Source organism: Anser cygnoides, chromosome 2 (genome assembly GCF_040182565.1).
Source record: "Anser cygnoides isolate HZ-2024a breed goose chromosome 2, Taihu_goose_T2T_genome, whole genome shotgun sequence".
NCBI classification, from domain to species: domain Eukaryota; kingdom Metazoa; phylum Chordata; class Aves; order Anseriformes; family Anatidae; genus Anser; species Anser cygnoides.
This window is the reverse complement of record NC_089874.1, coordinates 1,499,455-1,527,448: the sequence shown is the minus strand read 5'-3', so window position 1 is coordinate 1,527,448 and position 27,994 is coordinate 1,499,455. Positions and strand designations below refer to the sequence as shown.

The window sequence follows — 27,994 nt, the reverse complement described above, 5'->3', positions numbered from 1 at the left end:
TGCCCCCCCCACCACCCCCCCCCCTCACCACAACCACCACAACCACCCCCCCCCCCCCCCGGGGCTATGGCCCCCCGGGGGCGGCAGGGCCGGGAGCGCTGAGCCCGGCTCGGCCCGGCTCGGCCCGGCTCGGCATGGCTTCCCGGGAGCGGCTCTACGAGCTCTGGATGCTTTACTTCGCCAAGGTGAGCCCGGATCCCCCCCCCCCAAAAAAAAAACAGGGACCCCCCCCCCCATTTCTCCCCCACCCTCATCCCTCCCCCATCCCCATCCCTCCCTGCTTTGCAACCCCCCGTGCCCACGCCCCCCCCCCCCCCAAAAATTTTGACCCCCCCCCCCCATTTCCCCCCCCCTCAAAATTTGGGGGTTTCCTTACGCCCCCCCCCACCCTAATTTGAGGGCTCCGAGCCCCCTCCCCCCCCCCCCCCCGCCCCTCAAATTTAGGGCCTCGGTGCCCCCCCCCCCCCCCCCCGGCCCTCCTCCTCTCCCCCAAATTCGGGGGCTCCGCGACCCTCCCCTACCTACCCGAGGAGGGGGGGGGACACCCCATAGTGCCCCCCCCGGCCACCAGCCCCCCGTTATCCCCAGCTGTGCCCCCCCCCCCGCTTGCTTGTGCCCCCCCCCAGCAGCAGGTGCGGCCGCGGTGACATTGGAGCCACCTCCTGGGCTCCTCGCTCTGCGCTGGGGGGGGGGGGGGGGGGGTGGAATTTGGGGGGGGTCCCGCACCTTGGGGTGGGGGTCCCATACCTTGAGGGGGGGTCCCGTATCTTGTGGGGGGTCCCCCACATTGGGGGGGGGGGGTCCCATATTTTGGGGGGGGTCCCGCGCCTTGGGGGGGGTCCCGCACCTTGGGAGGGGTCCTGCACCTTGGGGGGGGTCCTGCACCTTGGGAGGGGGGTCCCGGGGGGGGTCTCATACCTTGGGGGGGGGTCCTGCATAAAGGGCGGGGGTCCCGCACCTTGGGGGGGGTCCTGCACCTTGGGGGAGGGGGTCCCGTATCTTCGGGGGGGTCCTGCATAAAGGGGGGGGTCCCATATCTTGGGGGGGGGGTCCCATATCTTGGGGGGGTTCCCACACCTCGGGGGGGTCCTGCACCTTGGGGGGGGGGTCCCATACCTTGGGGGGGGTCCCGTATCTTGGGGGGGGTCCCATACCTTGGGGGGGGGGGGTCCCACACCTTGGGAGGGGGTCCTGCATAAAGGGGGGGGTCCCATATCTTGGGGGGGGTCCTGCACCTTGGGGGGGGTCCCACGCCTTGGGGGGGGGGGGTCCCGTATCTTGGGGGGGGTCCCACACCTTGGGAGGGGGTCCTGCATAAAGGGGGGGGGTCCCATATCTTGGGGGGGTGGGCCACACCTTGGGAGGGGTCCTGCACCTTGGGGGGGCGGGGTCTCATACCTTGGGGGGGGGGTCCTGCACAAAGGGGGGGGGATCCCACTGCACTGCCCCCCCCCCCCCCCGTTTCACCCTGCTCCAGCAGCCCCCCCCCCCGCCCCAAAGCCTTGTCCGGCCCCACGGGGGGGTCCCCGCAGTGCTGGGGACATGGGGACCCCCCCCCCCCCCCCAGCCCAGCCACCCTGGGGACCCCCCCCCCCGGCCCCCACCGCACGCTCCGGCTGTCGGCGTGTGTGTGTGTGTGTGTCCCCCCCATCCATTTTTGGGTCCAAACGGGGCGTTTTGGGCAGCGGGGCTCTTGGGGACGAGCGGCGACGCCTTTCGGGATCGCGCCGGCGTAATTAGGATCGCGGCCGGCAGCTCGTTAGGTGTCGGGGAGCCGGGTCCTCATTAGGGCCACGGGGCCGGGGGGGGGGGGTCCCGTCTGCTCCGGAGCCCCCCCCCCCGTGGCTTTGGGTCTCGCCCCCGTCACGGCATGTTTTGGGGGAAAAAAAGGGGGATCTGGAGGCGGCGGTGCCGGTACCAGCGGTCACTGGGGTGCTCCCAGTTTGGGGACTGGGATGCGCTGGGGGTGGGGGGGGGGGTCAGGCAGGGGGAGGCGTGCGGGGGCACGTGGGTGCGCCGTCGGGGTGGGCGCTCGCACGGGGACACCTGCGGTGCCACCGGGGTGTGCGGGCTTATAGGGACGGGGGCTTATAGGGACGGGAGCTTATAGGGACAGGGGCCGTGCCACCGGGGTGTGCACCTGTAGGGACGGGGGCTTGTAGGGACGGGGGCTTGTAGGGACGGGGGCTTGTAGGGACGGGGGCTTGTAGGGACGGGGGCTTGTAGGGACGGGGGCTTGTAGGGACGGGGGCTTGTAGGGACGGGGGCTTGTAGGGACAGGGGCTGTGCCACCGGGGTGTGCACCCATAGGGACGGGGGCTTATAGGGACAGGGGCCGTGCCACCGGGGTGTGCATCTATAGGGACGGGGGCTTATAGGGACGGGGGCTTATAGGGACAGGGGCCGTGCCACCGGGGTGTGCACCCATAGGGACCAGGGCTTATAGGTACAGGGGCTGTGCCACCAGGGTGTGCACGCCACTTTGGGGACGTGTCGTGCTATGCAGGTGAGCGCTTGTGCGGGGACGTCGGTCACACCATTGGGGTGTGCACACTCATATAGGGCCACGTGCCACGCCAGCGGGGTGCGCGCACTTGTACGGGGACAGTGGTCACAGCATCGGGGTGTGCGCGCTCTTATGGGGCCACGGGCCACCCCATCAGGGCGCGCACGCTCCTACGGGGCCACGTGCCACGGCAGCGGGGCGCGCACGCTTGCACGGGGACGTGCGTGACACCAGCGGGGACACGCGCGCGCGCCCCCCCCGAGCGCCCTTCGGCCACCCCTCCTGCAGGGCCGGGGACGTCCCGCGGGGACACGGGACACGGACGGCGCCCCCGCCGCGTCCCACGGCCCCCCAACGGGACGGATCGAGGCCGGCGGGGGACCCCGAGCGAGCACGGGGGGGTGGCTTTTGGGGACGAGGGCGACGTTCCCAGGTGGCACCGTGCCACCAACCCCACGGGGCGCACCGGGGACGGCGGCTCGGGGAGCGGGGGCGCGCGGTGACAGCAGCGGGGTGCCGCCGGGACGGGGACGCCGAGGCCGGCGCCGACGTCCCCACGGGGTTGGCGGCCCCCCCCCCCTGGACCCCCCCCCCCCCGGTGCGCGCGGCGGTGACAGCGGTGACAGCGGTGACAGCGGCCCCCCGGGGAAGGGGGGGGGGGGAAGGAAATGTCGTTGGGGCCGCGGGTGACTTGGCATTTCCTGACTCCGTTTTACACAAGACCTCCGCGAAAAAAGAAAAAAAAAAGAGAAAAAAAAGGGGGGGGGACAGGAAAAATTAAAAAAACAAAAAAAAAAACAGAAAAAAAAAGCAAAAATAGGAGCGCGGAGGCGCGCGTCCCGTCCCCCCCCCCCCCGTCACCGGTGTCCCCACGCGCGTTTCCGCTCCCCGGCCTCGCCACCGCCCCTTCCCGCGGCGGCACCGGGGGCCATGGAGGCGCGCGGGCGCCCCGCCGGGGCCCCCCCGGAGGTATCGGGGTGCTGGGAGGCGGGGGGGGGGGGGTCCCAAGGGTGCTGGAGGCGGCGGGGGGGGTCCCCCGGGGGTCCCCTGGGAGCAAAAAGGGGTGGCGGGGGCGGGGGGACGGGGGCTGTGGGGGTTGGAGGTGGCTGCGCTGGGTGCTGCGTGGGGGGGCACGGGCACCCAAGGGTGCTGCGTGGGGTGATAGGGATGGGGTGGCCTCGGGGTGCTCGGGGGAGTGGGCACGGACACCCAAGGGTGCTCGGTGGTGGACACCTCGAGGTGGTGCACGGAAAGTGGGGCACCCTGGGGTGCTCCGTGGGGACCGCAGGCACCCCAGGGTGCTGCGCGGGGTGCTCGGGGGCATGGGGCACCCTGGGGTGCACCGTGGGGACCGCAGGCACCCCGGGTGCTGCACGGGGGCATGGACACCTAAGGGTGCTCCATGGGGTCCACCAACACCCCAGGGTGCTCCACGGGGTCCACAGGGACATGGACACCCCAGGGTGCTCCATGTGGTGCGCAGGGGCATGGGTCACCCAAGGGTGCTGCACGGGGTCATGGAGACCCCAGGGTGCTCTATGGGATGCTCCATGGGGTGCACAGCACCCAAGGGTGCTCCACGGGGTGCCTGGGGACATGGGTGGGCCAGGGTGCTGCATGGGGACAAGGGTCACCCAAGGGTGCTCCATGGGGTGCACAGTACCCAAGGGTGCTTCATGGGGTGCAGGGGGACATGGGCACCCCGGGGTGCTCCATAGGGTCCCCAGGCACCCATGGGAGCTCCATAGGGTGCAGGGGGATGTGAGCACCCCAGGGTGCTCCATAGGGTCCCCAGGCACCCAAGGGTGCTCCATGGGGTGCAGGGGGCTGGGGGCACCCCGGGGTGCTCCATAGGGTGCCCAGGCACCCAAGGGTGCTCCATGGGGTGGGGGCTGGGTGACTCACCCCTTGCACAACCCCACGGGGGCGTGGTCCGCGCTCCGCCTGCTGATTGGCTGGCGCCCGCCTGGAGGACCAGGTGCTCTGCGTGCTGATTGGCTGGCAGGTGGCGGGGTTGGGTCATTCTGAGCGGTGATTGGGCAGGTGTTGTCTTAGAGGGGCTGCTCCTGGTGCTGATTGGCTGGTAGGTGCCTGTGGGGACAGGTGCTCTGCGTGGTGATTGGTCGGTACCTCTGCAGGTTGTGCTGCTCTGAGTGCTGATTGGTCAGTTCCTCTACAGGTTGTGCTGTTCTTTGTGCCAATTGGCCAGTGCCTCTACAGGTTGTTCTGCTCTGTGTGCTGATTGGTCAGTTCTTCTACAGGTTGTTGTGCTCTGAGTGCTGATTGGTCAGTTCTTCTACAGGTTGTGCTGCTCTGAGTGCTGATTGGTCAGCACCTCCACAGGTTGTGCTGTTCTGTGTGCTGATTGGTCAGCACCTGTACAGGTTGTTCTGCTCTGTGTGCTGATTGGTCAGCACCTCTGCAGGTTGTTCTGCTCTGTGTGCTCATTGGTCAGCACCTCCACAGGTTGTGCTGTTCTTTGTGTTGATTGGTCGGCAGTTCTACAGGTTGTGCTGTTCTTTGTGCTGATTGGTCGGCACCTCTACAGGTTGCGCAGCTCTGGTTGCTCATTGGCCGGTGGCTCCCAGGGGTGTTTGGCTTCCTGCTGTGCTGATTGGCCAGCCATTCCTGGGGGGCATCACCGCTCTGCATGCTGATTGGCCAGTCCGCAAGGCACTGGATCCCCACTGGGCCATCAGCTCTGATTGGCCGGTGGCTCTGGCGGGAGGGGATCTCCGCGGGAGCTGATTGGCCAGCACCCGGCCTGGGACTTCAGGGGTCCCCCCTGCAAAAAATAATGAAATAAAATCCGGAAAAAAAACCAAATCCGTGACTTGACGGCCGCCCCCGCCCTTGCAGAAGGACCTGGCGTACCTGCAGCAGTGGCTGGAGGCCTTCGTCATGAACTTCGAGAAGGTCATCGCCGTGCCCTCGCTGGAGCCCCGCAGGTGAGGGCATCGCCGCCTCCCCCCCCCCCCCCCCCAAAAAAAAAAAAAATAACCCACTCCAAAAAAAAAAAAAACACTCCAAAAAAAAAAAACCCACTCCAAAAAAAAAAACCCACTCCAAAACAAAATAATCTCCCCCCCAAAAAAATACGCCACCACAAAAAAAATACCCCCCCCAAAAAAATACCCCCTTCCCAAAAAAATAACCACCCCCACAAAAAATAACCCATCCCCCCAAAAAATAACCCACCTCCTAAAAAGAATAGCCCACCCCCCCCAAAATAACCCCCCGCAAAAAAAAAAAAACCCAACCCCAAGAAAATAACCCACCCCCCGAAAAGTAATCCCCCCCAAAGTAACCGCCCCAAAAAATACGCCCCCGCAAAAAAAATACACCCCCGCAAAAAAAACACACCCCCGCAAAAAAATAACCCCTCCCCCAAAAAATAACCCACCCCCAAAAAATAACCCACCCCCAAAAAATAACCCACCCCAAAAAAATAACCCACCCCAAAAAAAAAAATAACCCACGCCCCCAAAACTCCCTCCCCAAATACCCCCTTCCCCCCCCCAAAAAAAAAAAACAAAAATAAGAAAGAATAACCTTCCTCCCCCAAAAAATACACCCCCCCCCCCAAAAAAAAAATAACACCCCCCCCCCCCCCCCCCGAGAAAATATCCCCCCCCCCCAGCAGCCGGGGCTCGGTTTTGGGGTTTTCGCTGCAGCGCCGGAGGCCGCTCATCCGCCGCCTCGCTCGGCGGTTTGCAGCCATCCGGCCCCGCGGGAGGCTCGTGGGGGGGTGCTAGGGGGGGGTGGTTTTTTTGGGGGGTGAGATCCCATCCTGCCCCCCCCCCCCTCCATTTTTTGCCCCCCCCCCCCCCCCCCAGGCCGGAGGATTCGGCGTCGGAGATCCCGGTGCTGCCGCGGGAGGTGCTGCAGGTGCTGAGCCAGCGGCTGGCGCAGTGCGTGGGGCAGGGCCCCCGCCTCGGGCAGGCCCTGCTGCTGCTCAAGTTCTTCATCATCATCTGCAGGTGGGTGGCGGGGTGGCCCCCCCGGGACGGACAGACCCCCCCCGGATGGACGGACCCCCCCCCCCCCAAATGTACAGACACCCCCCCCCCCCACCCCAGCCCGGACAGAGACCCCCGGGGTTGGGGCAGGAGGGGGAGAGGAGGGGTCCCAAAGCTCCGTGGTGGCTCCCTGGGTGCACGTTCCTCCCCCAGACACATATTTGTGTCCCCCCCCCCCCCCCCAAAAAAAAATGTTTATTCTGCCCCCCCCAGGGCATCTCTCCCCCCTCCCAAAGTGTGTATTGCCCCCCAAAAGTGCGTCCCCCTCTGCCACCCTCAAGTGTGTCCTGCCCCCAACCTAATGCATCACGTTGCCCCCCCCCAAAAAGTGCATTGTGCCCCCCCCAAAGAATTCAATTGTGCCCCCCCAAAAGAATTTCATTGTCCCCCCCCAAAGTGCATCACACCACCTCCCCCCCAAAACCTCACCCCGCACCCCAAAAATCTCATCACCCCCCAAGCGCATCGTGTCCCCCCCCCAAAAAAATGCATTGTGTCCCCCCAAAATGCACCGTGCCCCCCCAAAATGCATCATGTACCCCCCCCAAAAAAGTCTATGGTGGCCCCCCAGGTGCCCCCCCCGCATGCCCCAGCCCTGTTCCTCCCGTGGGGGCCCCCCCCAGCCGCCTGCCCCCACCCAACCCCTGGGGGGCCACCCGGCCAGGGGACCTGTCCCTGTCCCCCCCCCATTTTGTCCCCCCCCCTCGCCACGGGTATATTTAGGGCTGGAGGGGGGCCAGGTCCCGAACAATGGGGCTGGGCGGTGCGGGAGGACACGGGGTCAGCCGAGGACGTGGCGCCTTATCCCACCCCCCCAGCCCATTATCCCCCCCGGGTGTGTTATATCCCCCCCGGGTGTGTTATATCCCCCCCCGGGTGTGTTGTCCCCCCCCCCGGGTGTGTCGTCCCCCCCCCCCCCCACGGCGTTTCACACCTTGCAGGAATCTGGAGAACGTCCACGCGGACAAAACGCCCGGCTTCATCCCCGAGGTGCTGGCGCTGCTGCGGGGCTGCGCGAGCAAGGTGGGCGCCGCGGGGACAACCCGACGGCACCGCGGTCCTGAACAACCCCCCCAGGGGTTTTAGGGTCCTGGGGGGGGGGCGCTGAGCATCTGCGGGACCCCAAATTTTAGCGGGGGGGGGAAAGAAGGAGAGGGATGGGGGGCGAGCGCTCGGGTACCGCTTTGCGCCTTCGTGGCGCACGGATGGCTCCCGATGGGATGGAGCAGGGAGAAGGGAAACTGCGGGGGGGGGGCTCTGGGCTGGGGGGGGGCATTATTTGGGATTAATCATGCTCTGCACCCCGGCCCCCCCAGCTGAGAAGCGGCCAGGAGGAGGGGGCGCAGCTGGAGAGCGTGATGCTCTACGCCCTGCACCTCTGCGAGTGCCTCTTCGACCCCTACCAGACCTGGCGGCGGCAGCTGAGCGGGTGAGCCCCGGGGGGGGCACAGCCACCTGCCCCCCCCCCCCCCCCCCCAAAAAAAATTCCTCGCACCCCTCTCGTCGCCCCCACCTCACTCCCCTCCTTCCAGGGAAGTCGTCAGCTCGCAGGAGAAGAGCAAATACAAGTTCACCCCCGCCGCTTTGCCCCCCGAGTTCGACGCCTTCTTCCAGGGTAAATCTGCGCCCCCACCCCGTGTTTGGGGGGGGGGGTCCTGGTTTGGGCAGCGATTCCTGCCCCCCCCCCCCCCCCCCCGGGACAATTTATTTTTGTCCATGCTGCAATCGGCACCAGCTGAAGCTGTTTTTTTGGGGGCCCTTTATTTTTTTTACACCCCCCCCCCCTTCCCGGGAGTCCGCTGGAGTTAAAGGGATTTCACGGAGCGGGGATTCACTCAAGGTGGCTTTCCGGGGGGGATGGGGGGGGGGGGGGCGTCGCTTCTGGAGCCCCCCACAGACCCAAAACCTGAGCTTTCGGTGCTAAAATCGAATTTATTTTTATTTAAATCACCTAAAGTAGACTGGAAGGGGAAACTCTGCAAACACAGATGCGCTCCACCAGTCCACCGCCGGCGTGGAGCAGCCAGGCTTCCCGGCAGTTCTCGCAGGATGCGCCCCCCCCTCCTTTTTGGGGGCAAAATCCTCCTTTTCCACGCTCAGCGTTCGGCGCTTTCACCTTGTTTCGGAAGCAGCCTGTGCCGCAAGAAACAAAGCAAATGGGATTTTTCAGGCGAGACTGATGACTTCAGGGCACCGAAGCCGGGCGATCGGCGTCCTTTCAACGTGATTTTTGGCCGCTGTGGTGCATGGGGCTGACAAAAATACGGCCTGGCCGGGAAACCCTAAAAACCCCATAAATGAGCCGTGAACGGGGGCTGCCCCCGGGCAAAGGGGTTGCAGAAAGCACCTAAAACTCCCGGCAAGCTGTTACCGGTGCCGGCTGTGAATCCCCACCAGGCTTGATTTTAGCACAAAACCCCGGGGTTTTGGAACAAAAAACTCCCCTCCTGCAGCCAAAGCTGCCAAAATCCAAGGTGTTTGTGCCCCTTTTCCCCCAACAAGGTCCAGTGCCACGGAGCCCGGGGCGGGTTTTGGGGCGGGATAGGTGGAAAAGGGAATTTCTGCCTTTTTTTTTGCCACCTGCCCCAAGCGCCTCCATCGCCCCTTGTCCTTGCAGAGAGCTTCCAGCCCGGCGGGCAGCTCCCCGACGAGCTCCAGCTCCGGCTCATCCACCTCTTCGGGGCCATCCTCTCCGGGTCCAAGGTACTGCTGGGGTGGGGACGGGGACAGCGGGGACACGGGGGGGGTCCCCACGGCTCTGCCAAACCTTCGCTCCCCCCCGATGGGGCTGCGTGTGTCAGCACGGGCTGGCGAGAGGGAAACCGTGCCGAGACCCAACCCCAAGCCTTATTCCAACCCCTCTGTTCCAAGCAAGATGCTCGGCTGGAATTAAACTGGAATTAAACAGCTTGACTTCCAAAAGCCTTTCCGGATCACATTTAGAAATTGCAGCCTGGGTGACACCCTCAATTCGCTCAATTCGCCTTAAAAAAACAAAATGAGAGTGAAGTTAAAGAGCAGTCCTGGCCGGCAGCTTCCCTCCCGTTCAGCTCCGGGGCAGCCGAGAGCACCTTGGGTGGATAACTCAATGCCGAGCGCACACGGGCTGTGATAAACCCAGTGCTCAGCAAAGCAGGACTTGATTAACAGCCCCAAAAAGTGCCTTTTTTCAATCAATTTGCATGCACCAGGAGCGGGGCGGCGGGCAGGAAAGCATCGCGTGAGACCTGTAGCGCTGCAAACATCACCGGGGCTGGCTTAAACGTGGGGTTTTACATTGGTGGGGGGAAAAAAAAAAAAAAAAAAAAAAAAGAAAGAAAGAAAATAAAAATTTCCGTTTGCTCCTGACAGCCCAACGCGCTGCGAGCCATCACGCCGGCGGCGCTGGAGGTGCTGCTGGGGGTGCTGCGGCGGGCGGGCGTGGGGCCGGCGCCGTGCCCGGGGCTGCTGGGGCTGACGCTGCGCAGCGTGGTGGCGGCGGTGCACGCGCTGCACGCCAGCAGCCCCGGCCCCGTGCCCCTGCGCGCGCTGCTGGACGGCTACTTCAAGGTGCTCAACGCCAACCCCCCACGGCGGCGCCGGCGGCGGCCGGCGGCCTCATCGCCCTGCGGGTGCAGATGCTGGGTAAAGGAGGGGTTCGGGGTTCGGGTGGTGGGGGAGCGGAGCAGGTTTGGGGTCGTGGAGGGCGCTGAGACGTTTTCCCCGCAAACCCGCCGCAGATGCCATCCCGGCCATGCTGAGCTGCGACGACCGGCCGGTCCTGCAAGCCGTCTTCCTCAGCAACAACTGCTTCGAGCACATCATCCGCCTCCTGCAGAACAGCAAGGTAGCTGCGCTGCTTTGGGCTTTGTTTGAGCTTTGGGATGCGGCGTCCTCACCTCCGTCCTCACCCTCCCCGGCTCTAAACGCCCCAGGCGATGCCGGGATGGAGCGGCCGCGCTGCAGCAGCCGCCCCAGCACCGTCCCCACCTCGCCCTCACCCCAAGCTGGGGCAGGGATGGTGCATGACCCTATTTCCTCTCCCCCCACATCCCCACCTGGCCTCTGCCTTCCTCGCCCCAGCTCTACCTCAACAGCACGCAGGAGGCGGGTGAAGCCCAGGACAAGCTCCCCGTGCAGCCGCCAACGGGCAGTGGGCTCCAGCAGGTATTCTGTGGGGCTGCCCCACGGCACAGCTGCCCAGCGGGGTCGGGGGCGATGCCCGCAGCCGACCCACCCCCCGTCCTGCAGGTCTTTGACGTCGGCTCCGACGCCATCGCGGTCCACGCTATCGGGGTGCTCACGGCCATCATGAGCAACTCGCCCTCGGCCAAGGTGGGCACAACCCCAGTGCAGCTGGGGTTGGGGTTTTTCACGCTGCGAGGTGCTCTGGGACAGAGCAGCTCGTCCTGGGGCCGCTGCAGAGCCCGACGTGCCCGGGTGCTTGCAGGAGGTGTTTAAGGAACGCATCGGCTATGCCCACTTCTACGAGGTGCTGAGGAGCCAGGGCCAGCCCACCCAGCGCCTGCTCCAGGAGCTCCTCAACATGGTGAGTGCTCCCTTGGCTCATCCCGGAGCCCTCCCAGCTCCCGTAAACCCTCTTCTTCTTCGGTGCTGGCATATCACAGTGGAACAATGGGGTTGATCTCTGCCCGCTGCAGCCCCCTTCTCTCACCCCCCATGGTCCCCGTGGTCCCCATCCCGAGGTGGCCTCACTGCCTCGAGCTTTGAGTGGTGCTCAGCTTTGGGGAAATTTGAGCCTTTTGGGAGGAGTCTTGGGAGGGTCCCCCAAAATGCTCGGTGCACGGGGGTCTCCCAAGGGTTTTGGTGCATGAGGGTCTCTCGGAAGCTTGGTTTATGCAGGTCTCCAAGAGTTTATGGGGGGGGGGGGGACTCCCAAAACACTTGGTGCACGAGGGTCTCCCAAGGGGCTTGGATCACAAAGGTCCCCCAAGGCCCTTCATTCATGAGGGTCTCCCAAGACCCTTCATTCACAAGGGTCTCCCAAGGGACTTGGTTCATGAGGGTCCCCCAAGACCCTTCATTCACGAGGGTCTCCCAAGGGTCTTGGATCACGAGGGTCTCCCAAGACCCTTCATTCACGAGGGTCTCCCAAGGGACTTGGTTCATGAGGGTCTCCCACGGTCCTTCGTTTACAAGGGTCTCCCAAGACCCTTCATTCACGAGGGTCTCCCAAGGCTCTTAGTTCACAAGGATCTCCCAAGGGTCTTGGTTCACAAGGGTCCCCCAAGGCCCCTCAATCACAAGGGTCTCCCAAGGCCCTTGGATCATGAGGGTCTCCCAAGACCCTTCATTCATAAGGGTCCACCAAGGCTCTTGGTTTACAAGGGTCTCCCAAGAGCCTTCATTCCCAAGAGTCTCCCAAGACCCTTGGATCATGAGGGTCTCCCAATACCCTTCATTCATGAGGATCTCCCAGGGCCCTTGGCTCACTAGGGTCCCCCAAGACCCTTCATTCACGAGGGTCTCCCAAGGGACTTGGTTCATGAAGGTCTCCCAAGGGGCTTGGTTCACAAGGGTCCCCCAAGACCCTTCATTCAGAAGGGTCTCTCAAGGCCCTTGGTCCACGGGAGTCTCCAAGATGCTCAGTGCACAGGGGTCACCACTGCGTGCCTGGGCTGGCCGGGGTGGGGATCCATCCCTCTCCCCGTGCCCGGTGCCGCACTGACCATCTCCTATATTTCGGCAGGCAGTGGAGGGCGACCACAGCTCCTTCCCAGCGCGCCCCATCCGCAACGAGCAGCCCCTGCTCCTGCTGCTGGCTTGGCTGCCGGCGCTGGCCTGCCGCGAGCTGCAGCTCTTCCTGGCCGAGCGGCTGCAGCGCCTGTGCGAGGCCTCGCTGCCCAGCTGCCTCACCTGCGTCAAGGCGGGCATGGTGGGCAGCCTGCTGGCCGCCCTGGCCGCCGAGCCGGCGCTGCCGCCCGCCTGCTCCGAAAACCTGCTGGAGCTGCTGCAGGCGCTGGGCGGCCTCTCCATTCGGCCCGGCGAGCTGCGGCAGCTCCTGCGGCTGCTGCGGCGCGAGCGGGGCCGGGGGCCGCACCCCTACACGGCGCCCGTGCTGCGGGCGCTCTCGGGGATGGCGCGGGCCGAGGGCCCCCCGCGGGCCTTGCAGTACTTCGACCTGACCCCCGGTATGGCCGGGATCATGGTGCCCGCTGTCCAAAAGTGGCCCGGCGGCGCCTTCGCCTTCCACGCCTGGCTGTGCCTCAGCGAGGAGGAGCCCGGGCCGCCGGCGAGGCCAAAGAGGAGGCAGCTCTACAGGTGAGGCTGGTGGGGGTGGGAGGAGGGTGAGGAGGGTGAGACGCAGCCGTCCCCACCGTGCTGTCCCCCCTCCGCAGCTTCTTCACGGCCAGCGGGACGGGCTTCGAGGCCTTCTTCACCACCGACGGCATGCTGGTGGTGGCCGTCTGCACCAAGAAGGACTACATGACGGTGGCGCTGCCAGAGGTGGCCTTCAACGACTCGGCCTGGGTGAGCGACGTCTCCATCCCCGTCCCTGTCCCCGTGGTGGGGACAGGGCCGGCCTGACGCCCCCTGCTCATCCCCGCAGCACTGCGTCGACATCGTCCACGTCGCCGGCCGCCGGCCCTTCGGCCAGAACGTGGTCAGCATCTACGCGGACGGGCACCTTCGGAAGACGGCGCAGCTCCGCTTCCCGTCCCTGCACGAGGTCAGGGACCCCTCCCTGGCACCGTGTTGCCCCTCTGGGTGGCAGCTTGGGGACCAAACGCCGCTCCCTCTCCCCTGCAGTCCTTCACCTCCTGCTGCATCGGCTCCGCGGGGCACCGCACCACCACCACGGCCATCGGCAGCAGCCACCCGCCGCCGTCCCACGGGCCGGAGCTGGCCTTCCCCCCGCACCCCGCGCTCTGCCGCTCGCAGTCCTTCCCCGCCGCCCTGGGGCCCCACGCCTGGACCCCCCTGCAGCCCCCCACCGAGGGGGTGGTGGCCACCACAGCGGCTGGCAGCCAGGACACCGAGTGGGGCACCCCCACGTCCCTTGAGGGCCACCTGGGCTCCGTGGCCATCTTCTGCGAGGCGCTGCAGCAAACCCAGGTCAAGGCGCTCTTCTGCTCGGGTACGTCGGGACAGGGGGACATCCACGGGAGGGCGGGGGGCAGCCACATCTCCAACCCTTTGCCGCTCACCCCTCTTCCCTCCCCCAGGTCCAAACGTGGCATCTCCGTTTACGCTGGAAGGCGACCTGGTGGAGCTCAGCAGTAAGCTCCTGCTCTACTACACCCCGCAGGTGAGGGCAGCCCCGTGGAGTCGCTCCCATTGTGTTTGTCCTCACCGGGACCTTCCCCTCATGGTCCTCGAGGTCCAACCCACCTCGTCTTCCCCTAGTGACTTTCTTGGGGTGATGGTGGGAACATGTCCCCAAGTGTCCCTGAGTCCTCACGGGGTGCTGTGCTCCCTTCCAGGCCTGCAGGAACAACATCTGCCTGGACCTCTCTCCCAGTCACGGCCTGGACGGGAGGCTGACGGGGCACAAGGTGGTCAACTGGGACGTCAAGGTACGCTGGGCACAGGGTGACTCGGCCTGATCCATCCACCCCGTGGCTTGGAGGCTGCCAGGCCTCGCCATGGATGTAGGGCAGGACCCCCAAGGGGTGCTGGATGGCCGTGGTGGTTCCCCTGGACCCTACGGGGAAATCAGGGGAATATGTGGTATGGGGGTCCGTCAAGGACCTGCCTGACCCATGGGTCCACCAAGGCCTTGAGTGATGGCTCCTGGGCCACCAGGGTCAGCCCTGGAGGTCCTCAGTGTCCAGGCTGGGCACCATGGGTGGTCACTGCAGGGGAAGAGGTGCTTTTGGGGCACCTTTTGGGGTGTGTGCTGTAGGATGGGTCAGGGCACACCTCAGCCTTTGCTAGCCACAGGATTTAGTGTTCTCCAGCTTGGGTGAGCTGGCAGAATGGGCCCCGGGGGTCCCTGGCCCTGGGTGGACGTGCGACCTCCTCCTCTACACCGCCGTCACCGCGCAGCCCCCAGGGGCACCCAGCAAAGCCTCTCGCCTCCCCCCGGCAGGACGTGGTCAACTGCGTGGGCGGGATGGGCGTCCTGCTGCCCCTGCTCGAGCAAGTGGTGACCAAGAAGGAGGAGGCCGAGGACGAGCAGGAGACCAACGACCTGGTGGGGCCAGAGCTGACGTCCTCCAGGAACGCCCAGGGCATGCTGATCCCGCTGGGCAGGTCCTCAGGTGAGGTCCCCGGGGGGGTGAAGCAGGAGCCGTCCCGTAGGTAACCCCGCTGCCACGCGGGCTGGTGTCTACCACAGGCAAAGCCTTGCCTGGGGCACCAAGATTTATGGGGCAGTGGAAAAACCATCGCTGTTGTTGACGTCTTTTGAGGTTGTTATGACCTAATTAGTCATAAACGAGCGGTTCTGGGAAGATGAGGGTGGTTCAAGCCTGCCTAGCTCCAGTTTTGCTTTTGCATGTAGTGCATGGTGTCCTGCAGTAGACTTAGGTTCATGCAGAAGCCTTAGTGACATGAAATTCCTCCTGATACCCAGCTGCTGATTTTCCGGGAGCTCAGAACAACTGAGGTTTCTGCTGGGTTAAGTTTGGGGGAAATAGGTGAACGGACTGGAGAACAGTTTGTGGTGGGGTCACCAGGGGGCCCATCGCGGCAGAAGTGGGAAGGACCCTGGTGGGGGCGGGCTGGTGGCTCCCAGCTCTACCCGTGCCTTGCAGAGAGCAGGCTGGAGAGGAACAGCGTGGCCGCCTTCCTGCTGCTGGTGAAGAACTTCATCCAGCACCACCCGGTGAACCAGGAGAGCCTGGTGCAGTGCCACGGGCCGGCCATCATCGGGGCGCTTCTGCAGAAGGTAGGGGGCTGCCACAGCCACAGGGCTCCATCCCGAAATCGCTGCCCAAACCACAACACCCCCCCCCACCTTGTCACCCCGTGCAGGTCTCCGGCCCGCTGCTGGACATGAGCACGCTGATGGCCTCGCAGATCCTGATGGAGCAGGTGGCCTCCGAGGGCAGCGGGCTCCTGCTGCACCTCCTCTACCAGCACCTGCTCTTCGATTTCCGCATCTGGAGCAACAGCGACTTCGCCGTCCGCCTAGGTGGGAGCAGGAGGGCACCCGCGGGGCTCCCCGGTGCCCGACGGTGGCCGCTCACACCCTCTCCACGCAGGTCACATCCAGTACCTGGCCAACGTCGTCAAGGACCACAAGCAGCGCATCCGCAAGAAGTACGGGGTGCAGTACGTCCTCGACTCCATCCGGACCTACTACGGGTGAGCTGCTGCTTGTAGCCGCGATGCCCGGCCCCCAGATGCCGGCGTCGTGTTGGGCTTGAGCCCTGGAAGCTGCAGTTTGGGGTGGACACCCTTTATTTGGGGTAGTATCCCCCTCCGCGAGCACATCATGGGGAAATCTGATGGAGCGTTATGGTGGGCACAGGATCTTCTGCTCCCCGTGCCCCATCCCCAAGCGTTGCGTGGTCTTTGACATACCCAGATCTGCAACCAGTTAGCCCCAAAATCCGCCCCAGCAGTAACTGGGAGCATCGTGGTTCCTGCAACAAACTGATGCTCTCTTCTTGCCTGACCCCTTGCATTTCTGCAACACACCCTGCAGAGACCCAAACCCATGGGGTGGGTGTTTCCTGGTGTGCCTGCAGGGATGTTCACACTGTCCTGGAGCTCCTCAGGCTCCGTGGTGGGATTTGGGATTGTGCTGGCGATGGGTAACGAGGGGCAAGAGGGCGGCTGTGCACATCCCCAGTGGGAACATCCACGTGCGTCTCTCCCCCAGTGTCTCCAAGGAGAAGTCCACGACGACGGACGACATCAAGACGGTGCAGACGTCCCTCTTCAGCCTGGTGAAGGACTTCTTCTGCAGGAGCTTCTCCGGGGAGGAGATGCAGAGCTTGCTGAACTACGTGGCCGCGGCGCAGGACGAGCAGCAGGTAAGGCGCCTGGCCACCCGGGTCCCACCACACCACCCCGAAAAGGCTCCCCAGACACGTGGGGCTGGCCCCGCTCTCGGCAGTGGGCCAGCAAGCAGGTGGGGAGAAGCTGCTGAGACCCCGGTGGGGTGCGTGGAGGACAGCGTGCACCCTTTGCCCGCAGGTCTGCGGGGCGCTGGAGGTGATCCACAGCCTGCTGAAGGGCTCGCCCGCCCAGGAGCAGCTCTTCGCCTTCCTCTTCGAGCCGGGCCACGTGGAGGTCCTCTTCTCGCTGCTGGTGCAGAAGAAGTTCTCGGATGAAGTGCGGGAAAGGGTCTTCAAGGTGAGAAGGGGTCCCCGGTGTCGCCCCCTGAGGCTGGGGGTTTCTCCGTGGGGCCACCGCCACCCCCCTGTGCCTCTCCAGGTCCTCTACAAGATGCTGAAGTACGAGAAGGTCCCCGAGCGCAGCAAGAACCGCCTGAAGCTGAAGGACATCGGGTACCAGGGGCTCATCGCCTGCCTCAGCGACATCCCCGGCTCCATGCTGCTCTTCCGCTGCCTCTCGGAGCAGGTCCTCGGGGCAGGTACCGTGTCCCCTTCTGTCCCGTCCTGGTGGCACACCACAGGGCCATCATGGCAGCTTCCCACCCGTCTCAGCTCAGTGGGGCTGGCTGGAGGTAGATCTGGGGAATTTTGGTGGCTTTTGGGGACCAAAACTCTATCCTTGCCTGCAGACCCTCCCAACTACAAGGACCTGGTGGCCGTGGTTTACCTGTCCCACCGGGCCGAGCTGACCGTCCGGCTCGATATCTGCCGCAAGGTGAGCAGAGCAAGGTGCAGGGGGTGCCACCACACGGTCACCCCGGGGCTGAGCTCCCCCATGGGAACACAGGGGCATGGGGACAGCGATAACACCCCATGCACGGGGCTGCATGATGGGACCTGGGGTGCTCGTGCCCTTTGCAGGGGCATGCCCGTCCTGCCCCTGCCCTTTGGGGTGTCCAAGCCCCCCGAGAGGCTGCCTGGAGCTGAGGTGACCCCGCTGGGTCTCTCCCCTTCTTGTCCTGCAGCTCTTCCACTTGATCTACGCGCAGCAGGACATGGTGAAGCAGCTGGCGAGGCTGGCGGGCTGGCAGGACACGCTCACCAAGCTCTACGTCAAGGAGTCCTACGAGTCCCGCCAGCACAGCCTGAGCCACTCGAGCAGCGGGGGCTGCCTGGAGCTCCTGCGCCTCTCGGAGCCCCCCGGCAGGGACGGCAGCAACGAGGTGGGGAAGGAGGCGGTGGGCAGCGCGAGCCCCCCACCCACCGAGCTGCAGGAGCTGGACGTCTTCCTGCCTCTGGGCTACGAGGCTTCGGACCAGGAGCTCTCCGAGGGATTCTCCGACCACTCCATCTCGCCGAGCGGCCGCACCAAGTCCTTCCACTCCTACAACTTCAAGTCCTTCGACTCCTCCGACCGCGCCAGCCGCTCTTCCTCCAACCCCGGCGACGTCCCCTTTGACGGCGTCTACCACCCGCTCTCGCCCTTCTCCACCTCGCCCTTCGACCTGGGGCTCGACCTGGCCAGCACCAGCTCCATCGCCACGGCCGAGAGCGGCGCGCAGACGCCTGCCAGCGGCCCCGGCACCCCCTCGCCCCTGGAGAGCTTCAAACCCTTCCCGGGGATGCGCACCCGCAAGAGCTCCAGCCTCTCCAACGTCCTGGATGAGAGCAGCTACCAGGACGCCCTGCCCAGCGACAACGTCTCCAACACCAGCAACCCCCAGGTGAGCCCCGAGCCGTGGCATCCACCTCCTTTTTAGGGTTACCGGCGGGGTCCCCTAACTCTTTTTTTCCCCCCCGCCTCTGCTGGCAGCAAACGCCCGAGGAGGAGCTGTGCAACCTCCTGACCAACATCGTCTTCTCGGTGACGTGGCGCGGGGTGGAGGGCTGGGACGACGCGGCGTGGAGGGAGCGCGGGCAGGTCTTCTCCGTCCTCACCAAGCTGGGCACGGCCTGCGAGCTGGTGCGGCCCCCCGACGAGATCAAGCGCAGGTTTGTGGGGGCGTACGGAGGGTCAACAGGGGCCACGGGGTGTCCCGGGGCGTGGTGGCGGCCCTACAGAGCTCCCTGCTGTCCCGCAGCCTGCTGGAGATGATGCTGGAGTCGGCGCTGACGGACCTGAAGGAGTCGGGGCCGGCCGCCCTGCCCGGCCTCACCCAAAATGTTCTCAAGCTGCTGCGGCTGCTCCAGGACTTCTTGTTCTCCGAGGGGCACAACAACCAGGCCCTGTGGAGCGAGAAGGTGAGCGGCCACAGGCAGGGTCCTGGCCCCACAGAGAACTCTAAGCCCTTGTGCTGACCCCCAAACCTGGGGTTAGTCTTGCCCCTAAACCCTGCCCCTACACCCGTAGCCCGTAAGCCTAACCCTAGAAACTAACCCAAGCCCAAATCCTAAAACCTAACCCATAACCTGTAAATTTAACCCCAACCTCTAAACCTAACCCCAAAACTTCGTTCCAGCCCTACGCTCTTGCCATAAACCCCAACTCTAACCATAAGCCTTAACCCCAACCCTAACAGTACACCCTTGCTGTAAACCTAACCCTAATCCTCAACCCTAATGCTAACGCCTAACCTGGATGTTAGCCTTTAACCTGTAGCCCATAAACCTAACTCTAGGAACTAAACCAAACCCAAATCCTAAAACCTCACCCTGGCTCATAACCTATAAACCTAAACCATAAACCTAACCCTAAACCTTAACTCTACACTCCTGCTGTGAGCCCCAATCCTATAGCCTATCCCTAATCCCTAACCCTTAACCCTACATCCGTATCGTAAACCCAAACCGTATACCCTAATCCTATACATTAAGCTATTTATCCCTGAATTATATAAATCTAACCCTGAACCTCAACCCTAACCCTACATCCTTGCTGTAAACCCTAGCCCTAACTCCTAATCCTGACCTTTAACCTTAACCCTACGCCCTTGCCATAAACCCAAGCCCTAAACCTAGCTCTATACCCTAAACCCTAATTTAAAACCTATGAATCTAACCAGACCTCCTAAATCCCAATCCTAAACCTTAACCCTACATCCTTGTTATAAGACTCAGCCCTAATCCTAACCATAACCCTAAGCCCCCACTCTATACCCTAATGCCAAACCCTAACCCCAACCCTAAAACCCATCCCCTGCCCTAACCCCAGCCCCTAATTCCTTCCCCTCCCCATAACCCAAACTGGTGTCGAGCGGTGGCTGGGAAATGGGGACCCGGCTCCGGCTCGGGGGCTGGCGCGGCGGGGGGCTCACTGTTCCCCCCCTGCCCCCCAGATCTACGAGGGGGTGAGCGGCCTCCTGGACAAGCTGGGCGTCTGGTACCACCTGGCCAACGGCACCTCCGACCTCAAGGAGATGGCCCAGACGGGGCTGCGCGTCCTGGTGGGCTACATCATGCTGCAGGACCCCCAGGTGGGTCACCCCCTCCTTGGGCTCCGGGGGAAGACCCCAGCCTTTTGGAGGCCGGGCAGGAGGCTTCACCTAACGCCCCGTGTCCCCCCCCTCCCCAAGCTGCACTCGCTGGCCTACGTGAAGCTGCACAGCCTGCTGCAGACCGCCTCGGCCCCCAAAAAGGACGAGGCTTGCTACCTGCTGGGCAAGCTGGAGACCCCGCTGCGGCGCTCGCTGGACGCCAAATCGGAGACCTTCTCGTGGCTGGTGCCCATCGTGCGCACGCTCATGGACCAGTGCTACGAGACCCTGCAGCTGCAGCTCTTCCTGCCCTCGCTGCCCCCCACCAACGGCAGCCCCACCTTCTACGAGGACTTCCAGCTCTTCTGCACCACCCCCGAGTGGAGGAGCTTCATCGAGAAGCACGTGGGTGCCACGGGGAACCCTGTTTGGGACCCTTGGGGGAGCCCCTTCCCAGGCTTAGACGTGGCTCCAGCGTTGGAGTGCCACCAGGCTGGGACATCCCGGTCCCATGCCGGGATGACCTCCAGGGAAGGGGTGCTGGCAGCCCGGGTGAGCGTTAGGGGGTGCTGGTGCCCTGCTGAGCACCCTGCAGATGTCTCCTCTCTTCTCCCGCAGGTGCAGCCCACCATGGCGCAGTTCGAGATGGACACGTTCGCCAAGAGCCACGACCACATGTCCAACTTCTGGAACGCCTGCTACGACGCCATGATGAGCAGCTCCCTGCGGCGGGAGCGGGACAAGGCGGACAGCAGGAAGATGTTCCAGGTACTGCCTCCTCCTCGCCCCGGGGACGTCTCCCTGGGGACGTGCTCCTTGTCCCAGGGCCATGCTCCTCACCCTAGGGGTGTCACCCAAAGGACGTGCTCCTCACCCCAGGGATGTCATCCCAGGGATGTGCTCCTCACCCCAAGGATGTGCTCCTCACCCAGGGGCCATGCTCCTCACCCCAGGCGTGTCACCCAAAGGACATGCTCTTCACCCCAGGGATGTGCTCCTCACCCCAGGGATGTTATCCTGGAGACATCCTCTTCACCCCAGAGACATCGTCCCAGCGATGTGTTCCTCACCTTGGGGATGTCATCCTAGGAACACACTCCTCACCCCAAGGATGTCATCCTAGGGACACGCTCCTCACCCAGGGAACATGCCCATCACCCTAGCGACATGATCCCCAGGATGTGCTCTTCACCCTAGGGTGATCCTAGGGACAGGCTTCTTGCCCCAGGGCCATGCTCCTCATCCCAGGGACATCACCCTGGGGATGTCCTCCTCGCGCTGCAGACGTCACCCCATGGACGTGTTCCTCACCCCAGGAACGTCCCCAAGCCCCAACCCCACTGTCACCTCCCCTTCCCCGCTCCCTCGGCAGGATCTGGTGCTGGAGCCGGCGGCGAAACGCGCCAAGGCCGAAAACGCCCGGCACGCCAACGTGCTGAAGCAAGCCAACAACCACCAGAGCACCGTGCTGAAGCAGTGGCGCTCCCTGTGCCGCCTCCTCACCTCGCCCCGCTCCGCCTGGGCTGACCGGTGAGCACCCACACCCCCACCTCGGCTCCGGGGGCGGGGTACGGGTGGGGGTCCGGGGTGTCTCACCCCCACCTGCCCCCCAGGAACCCGCCCGAGGTTCGCTGGAAGCTCTCAAGTGCCGAGACCTACTCGAGGATGCGGCTGAAGCTGGTGCCCAACCTGAATTTCGACCAGCACTTGGAGGCCAGCGCCCTGCGGGACAACCTGGGTGAGTCTGGCGGGCACCCAGGGGTCCCCAGGTCCCCAGGGGGGCTTGGCAGGGCTCGTCCCCCTTCCATGGGGGGTGCCCGCTGACCTCCCCCCTCGTTCCAGGAGCCGACAACCTCCACAACCCCGCCGAGTCCCTCCCACTCGCCATGGCCAAGGAGGCCAAGGTGAGCGAGCTGGAGGACGACCAGCTGGCCGAGGAGGACCTCCCCGTCCTGGACACCCAGTGAGTGTCCCCGTCCCCACCCGTGACCCCAGGTCCCTCACCCGGGGGTGTCCTCACCCTTCCCCTGTCCCCCAGGGCCGAGCCCAAGGAGCAGAACCAGCGGGAGAAGCTGGTGGTCTCGGAGGACTGCGAGCTCATCACGACGGTGGCGGTCGTCCCCGGCCGCCTGGAGGTGACGACCCAGCACGTCTACTTCTACGACGGCAGCAGCGAGAAGGAGGAGACGGAGGGAGGTAAGGGCACGTGCCTGGGAGAGCATGGGGCAGGGGGACGGGGCCACATCCCTGCCCAACCACTGGTCCCCCAGACAGGCTGGAGCTCCTCGGGGGGGGTCCTTGCGGCACAGCAGGGTGAAGATGCCCCCATCCATCCCCTGCCCCCCCTCAAAGCCCAACCCTAGGGATGCCGACCTTTTGGGGTGCTGTCCCCAATCCCTGCCCCTCGTCCCCTGCCTCTCCCCCCTGCTGGGTGCTCGCTGAAGCCCGCGGGGCTCTGTGCTCCCCCGGCAGGGATTGGCTACGACTTCAAGCGCCCCTTGTCCCACCTGCGCGAGGTCCACCTGCGCCGCTACAACCTGCGCCGCTCCGCGCTCGAGCTCTTCTTCATCGACCAGGCCAACTACTTCCTCAACTTCAAGAAGAAGGTGGCGGCACCCTTTTCTACCCCGAGACCCCCCAGGCTCCAGCCGGGCCCCCCCTGGAGTCACAGGACCGTGTCGGGTCCACGTGGGGACCTCGAGCATCAGCAGGGCTCTCGCCTCCATCCCCGCAGGTGAGGAACAAGGTCTACTCCTGCATCCTGGGCCTGCGGCCCCCCAGCCAGATCTACTTCGGCAGCCGCTCGCCCCAGGAGCTGCTGAAAGCCTCGGGGCTCACCCAGGTACCTGTGTTCCCCCTCCCCGTGCCCCCCCGAAGGCGCCTGTGCAAAGAGGGGTGTCCACGTGCCCCCTGCGGGGCCAGCTGTGGGGTTTGCTCCAGCTTCTGCCCCCAAACCTATCTCAGCCGTCCCCTCTTTTTGCTCCAGAAATGGGTTCTGCGGGAGATCTCCAACTTCGAGTACCTCATGCAGCTGAACACGATCGCGGGGCGCACCTACAACGACCTCTCGCAGTACCCCGTGGTGAGCACCCCGTGTCCCCCCAGCCCCGGGCTGCCCGGTGGCCCCAGGACCCCCCCAGCCTCACCCAACCCCAACCCCACCCAGTTCCCCTGGATCTTGCGGGACTACGTCTCGGAGACCCTCGACCTCACCGACCCGGCCGTGTTTCGGGATCTCTCCAAACCCATCGGGGTGGCCAACGAGAGGCACGCGAGGGACGTGAAGGAAAAGTGAGCGCCCCAAAAAAAAGGGGACCGGGGGTTGGGGGGGGGACTGGGGCACCTGCCCTGACCCTGCTGCTTCCCCCCATGCCAGGTATGAGAGCTTCGAGGACCCCACGGGCACCGTGGACAAGTTTCACTACGGCACGCACTACTCCAACGCGGCGGGCGTCATGCACTACCTGATCCGCACCGAGCCCTTCACCACGCTGCACATCCAGCTGCAGAGCGGACGGTGAGCACCCGGGGGCGGGGGGGACACGGGGTAGGGGACAAAGCCACCACCGCCGGGGGTCCCACGGTCACCCCGTGCCACCAGGTTCGACTGCTCGGACCGGCAGTTCCACTCGGTGCCGGCGGCGTGGCAGGCCCGCATGGAAAACCCCGTGGACGTCAAGGAGCTCATCCCCGAGTTCTTCTACTTCCCTGAGTTCCTGGAGAACCAGAACGGTAACGGGGGGATGGGGACGGGGATGGGGACAGGATGGCCGGGTCCCTGACCCGCCGTCTTCCCCGCTGCCCGCAGGCTTCGACCTGGGCTGCCTGCAGATGTCCAACGAGAAGGTGAGCGACGTGGTGCTGCCGCGGTGGGCGCGCTCCCGCGAGGACTTCATCTACCAGCACCGCAAAGCCCTGGTGAGACGGTGGAGCCCCCATCTCCTCTCCCACTGGGGCAGGGTCATCCTGGGGGGGGCAGCGGGTGTCCCAGACCCCCCCCTGATGCCCCGTGCCCCTGCAGGAGTCGGAGTACGTCTCAGCCCACCTCCACGAGTGGATCGACCTCATTTTCGGGTACAAGCAGCGAGGCCCGGCCGCCGTGGAGGCCCTCAACGTCTTCTACTACTGCACCTACGAGGGTGAGCCGCGGGGACACGGGGTGGGGGGCACCCACCGGGTGGCCTCACTGATGCCCCCCCCGTCCCCAGGCGCCGTGGACCTGGACGCCATCGCCGACGAGACGCAGAGGAAGGCTTTGGAGGGCATCATCAGCAACTTCGGGCAGACGCCCTGCCAGCTGCTCAAGGTGCCTCAGTCCCCCCAAAAATCCAAGCCCCCCCCCGCTTCATTTTGGGGGGTGCTGCCCCCCCTTCTAACGGGTCTCACCCCCCCTCTCTAGGAGCCCCATCCTGCCCGGCTGTCGGCCGAGAGTGCAGCCCGCAGGCTGGCCCGCCTGGACACCCGCCCGCCCAATGTCTTCGAGAACCTGGACCAGCTCAAGTCCTTCTTCGTGGAGGTGGGGACAGGGACGCGGGGTGCCAGGGGTGCCAGCGGCGAGCAGGGCACCCACCGGCTGCGCCTTCCCCGCAGGGCATCAGCGACGGCGTGGCCCTGGTGCAAGCCGTGGTCCCCAAGAACCAGGCGCACTCCTTCATCACTCAGGGATCCCCCGACGTCCTGGTGAGCGCGGGGAAACTGAGGCACGGGTGCTCCTCGCCGGGAGGGTGCCGGTGTCGGGGGTCCCCCCGGGTGCGTCACCGCCGTCACCCCCCTCCGCCCAGGTCACCGTGAGTGCCAACGGTCTGCTGGGGACCCACAACTGGCTGCCCTACGACAAGAACATCTCCAACTACTTCAGCTTCACCAAAGACCCCACCGTCTCCAACGCGAAGTGAGTCCGCGTGTGTGCGCGGCGGGGACGGTCCCATCCCCGGCTCCCTCGGGGCCACACGAGCTCTCCGGTCCCTCCGGTGTCAGGACCGTGCGTCCCTGCCACCATCCCGTGTCGCGTCCCTCCCCGCCAGGACCCAGCGCTTCCTGCAGGGCCCCTTCGCCCCCGGCGCGGACCTGTGCTCCCGCACGCTGGCCGTGTCCCCCGACGGGAAGCTGCTCTTCAGCGGGGGACACTGGGACAACAGCCTGCGCGTCACCTCGCTGGGCAAAGGGAAGGTCGTTGGGCACATCACCCGGCACATAGGTACGGTGTCCCCCTCCACGGGGTGCCAAGGGGACCCGGGATGGCGCAGGGGACATCTCTGCAGCCCTCGGGGCTCATCCAGGCTCCACCAGGGCCAGGATGGGGCTAGCAGCAGCTCCGCGCCCCAAAGCATCCCTCTTGGTGCCACCTGCTGGGGCTGGGCTGCCAAGACACACGGGGACGGGGCCAGCAGCTCACCGCGTCTCTCTGGGTGTCACAGATGTTGTCACCTGCCTGGCGCTCGACCTGTGTGGCATCTACCTCATTTCTGGCTCCCGGGACACCACCTGCATGGTGTGGCAGGTCCTGCAGCAGGTACGGGGCTGCGCCGTGTGCCAGCTCTCGGGGTGAAGGTGCTGACTGCTGGGGCCCTGTGGTGGCACAACGAGGTCCCTGAGGTCCCCGTGTCCCCTCCACCAGGGTGGGTTTTCCAGCGGCTTGGCCCCCAAGCCCGTCCAGGTCCTGTACGGCCACGACGACGAGGTGACGTGCGTGGCCATCAGCACCGAGCTGGACATGGCTGTCTCGGGCTCCAAGGTGAGCCGTGGACGGGTGGCGAGGCTCATCCCAGGGCGGGTGGCACAGCCACCGAGCAGCGCACCCTCATCCTCTTCCTCCGCAGGACGGCACCATCATCATCCACACCATCCGCCGGGGCCTCTTCATGAAGTCCCTGCGGCCGCCCGCGGAGAGCTCGCTGCCCGCCGCCGTCACCCACCTGGCCGTGGGGCCGGAGGGGCAGATCGTCACCCAGACGGCCGTGGGCGAGCGCGCGTCCCTCAAGGTGAGGTGGCACGGCCGGGCTGCGTCCCCCCGTCCCCAGGTCCCTCTGATCCGTCATCTCCCCCCCCCCCCCCTGCTCTCTCCCGCAGGACAAATTCGCGCTGCACCTCTACTCAGTGAACGGGAAGCACCTCGCCTCCGTCCCTCTGGACCAGGAGGTGACGGCCATGTGCGTGACGGAGGAGTTCGTGGTGCTGGGGACCATGCAGTGCGGGCTGGAGATCCGTGACCTCCAGAGGTGAGGGCTGGCACCCCGCTGGTGCCACCGGCACCCCCTTGGGCCGCCCGCGGGGTGCGATCCCCCCATCTTCTCCCCCTTGCAGCCTACGGGCGGCGATGGCCCCCGTGCCCATGCGGGTGCCCGTGCACAGCGTGTCGGTGACCAAGGAGAAGAGCCACATCCTGGTGGGGCTGGAGGACGGCAAGCTGATCGTGGTGGGGGCCGGGCAGCCCGCTGAGGTGAGCGCGGCCCCACCTGGCCGTGGGGCTCGGGATGGCAGTGCAAGGGGGGGAAGACACGTCACTGTGTCCCTGTGTCTGGGATGAGATGGGATGGGATGGATCGGGATTAGATGGGAAGGTTGGGTTGAGTTGGGTTGAGTTCAGTTGGGTTGGGTTGAGTTGGGATGGGATGGGATAATTGGGTTGAGTTGGGATGGCTTGGATTGGGATGGGATGGGTGGGTTGAGTTGCGGTGGGATGGGGGGATGGGATGGGATGGGAGGGTTGAGTTGGGTTGGGGTGGGGTGGGTTGAGTTGGGATGGCTTGGATTGGGATGGGATGGGTGGGTTGAGTTGCAGTGGGATAGGATGGGACAGGATGGGATGGGAGGGTTGAGTTGGGTTGGGTTGGGGTGGGTTGGATTGGGATGGGATGGGTGGGTTGAGTTGGGTTGGGCTGGATTGGGATAGGATTTGACAGAATTAGGTGGGTTGAGTTGGATTGGGATGGTATAGGGTGGGACAGACAGGATGAATGGCACGGAGCAGGACAGGATGGGATGGGGATTCACCTAAGGAAGGGGATGGGGTTTGGATGGGAATGGGGATTCAGATAGGGGTTGTGGGTAGGGATGTGGAAGGGATTGGAAATGGAGATGGGGTCGTGGATCTGGAAGAGGATGCAGATGGAGAAAGGATAAGGGGGATTTGGAACAGGATGGGGAAGGGACTGGGGATGGAGACTGAGAAAGGGTGTGAGCAGGCAGTGTGCATGGGAATGGGGATGGGGAAAGGGGGTGGGGATGAGGATGGGGATGGAGAATGGGGATGGGAATGGGGACGGGATGGAGATGGGGAAGGGGATGGCGATGGGGACTTGGAAGGGGATGGAGAATGGGGACGGGGACTTGTTAGCGGATGGAGAAGGGGATGGGAATGGGGACGGGGACATGGAAGGGGATGGGGATGGGGACATGAAAGGGGATGGGGCGTGGGGCAGGCGCTGACCCCCCTCTCCCCTAGGTGCGTCCGGGCCAGTTCCACCGCCGGCTGTGGCGCTCCACCCGCCGCATCTCGCAGGTCTCGGCCGGCGAGACGGAGTACAACCCCAACGAGGGCAGGTCCTAGGCTGCCACCCCGCACCCGGCCCCGCCGGGCTTCCCGCAGGTCCCGGCCCCTCCTGGGGGGCATGGCGACAAGGGGGGGACCCCGCTCCCACCCCACGGCAGCGCCCCGAGCCCCTCGCGAGCCGGGGGGCGAGGACAGGAGGGGCGAGCCCCGAGCTCCCCGCAACCGGGGCTGCGTGCTCGGCCCCTCGCCGTGGCCTTATCCAGCCCCCCCGGGCTGGGGGATAGCAGTGGGATGAGGGGGGGCGAGGAGGCTCCCGGGGGGGACCCCTCGCTGGGAAGGGGGGGTGCCGTGTCCCCCACCCCGCGCCCGCTGGCCGGGAGCCAGCTGCCCCCTTCCCCGACTGGTTTTTCTATCGATTTCTAGCTCTTTTACAAAAAAAAAAAAAAAGAAAAAAAAAAAAGAAAAGAAAAGAAAGAATAATAATATATCTATCTATAAGAAATAAACGTGCACAAGGCCCTTGTCTGCCCCGAACTGTCTCTGCTGGGGACGTCTCCCCCCCCCCCCCCCCCCCCCCTGTCCCCCCCAGGCTGTGTTTTTGGGATGCGGCGAGC

The 27,994-nt window shown here is 64.9% G+C and overlaps 1 protein-coding gene across 1 annotated transcript; it reads left to right on the top strand.

The window, feature by feature from the left end:
• Positions 1 to 29: 29 nt before the first annotated feature.
• NBEAL2 (neurobeachin like 2) lies at positions 30 to 27,898 on the top strand. The gene is given in 56 exon segments (XM_066991321.1): positions 30 to 185; positions 5,366 to 5,454; positions 6,343 to 6,486; positions 7,467 to 7,548; positions 7,842 to 7,954; positions 8,058 to 8,140; positions 9,143 to 9,228; positions 9,877 to 10,087; positions 10,090 to 10,149; positions 10,245 to 10,351; positions 10,588 to 10,671; positions 10,756 to 10,839; positions 10,955 to 11,053; positions 12,215 to 12,786; positions 12,864 to 12,996; positions 13,076 to 13,195; positions 13,276 to 13,603; positions 13,692 to 13,774; positions 13,950 to 14,042; positions 14,558 to 14,729; positions 15,225 to 15,358; positions 15,445 to 15,604; positions 15,675 to 15,777; positions 16,298 to 16,451; positions 16,615 to 16,773; positions 16,855 to 17,014; positions 17,165 to 17,250; positions 17,501 to 18,199; positions 18,289 to 18,467; positions 18,557 to 18,716; positions 19,751 to 19,888; positions 19,988 to 20,293; positions 20,507 to 20,656; positions 21,261 to 21,418; positions 21,502 to 21,626; positions 21,731 to 21,851; positions 21,927 to 22,084; positions 22,361 to 22,494; positions 22,623 to 22,730; positions 22,875 to 22,970; positions 23,055 to 23,179; positions 23,265 to 23,405; positions 23,490 to 23,620; positions 23,697 to 23,806; positions 23,910 to 24,027; positions 24,097 to 24,194; positions 24,288 to 24,404; positions 24,479 to 24,568; positions 24,670 to 24,779; positions 24,913 to 25,085; positions 25,306 to 25,400; positions 25,506 to 25,622; positions 25,708 to 25,869; positions 25,958 to 26,106; positions 26,192 to 26,327; positions 27,333 to 27,898. Coding segments are annotated over 56 exon segments (8,259 nt in total). The 5' UTR covers positions 30 to 134; the 3' UTR covers positions 27,438 to 27,898.
• The last annotated feature ends 96 nt before the right edge of the window (positions 27,899 to 27,994 follow it).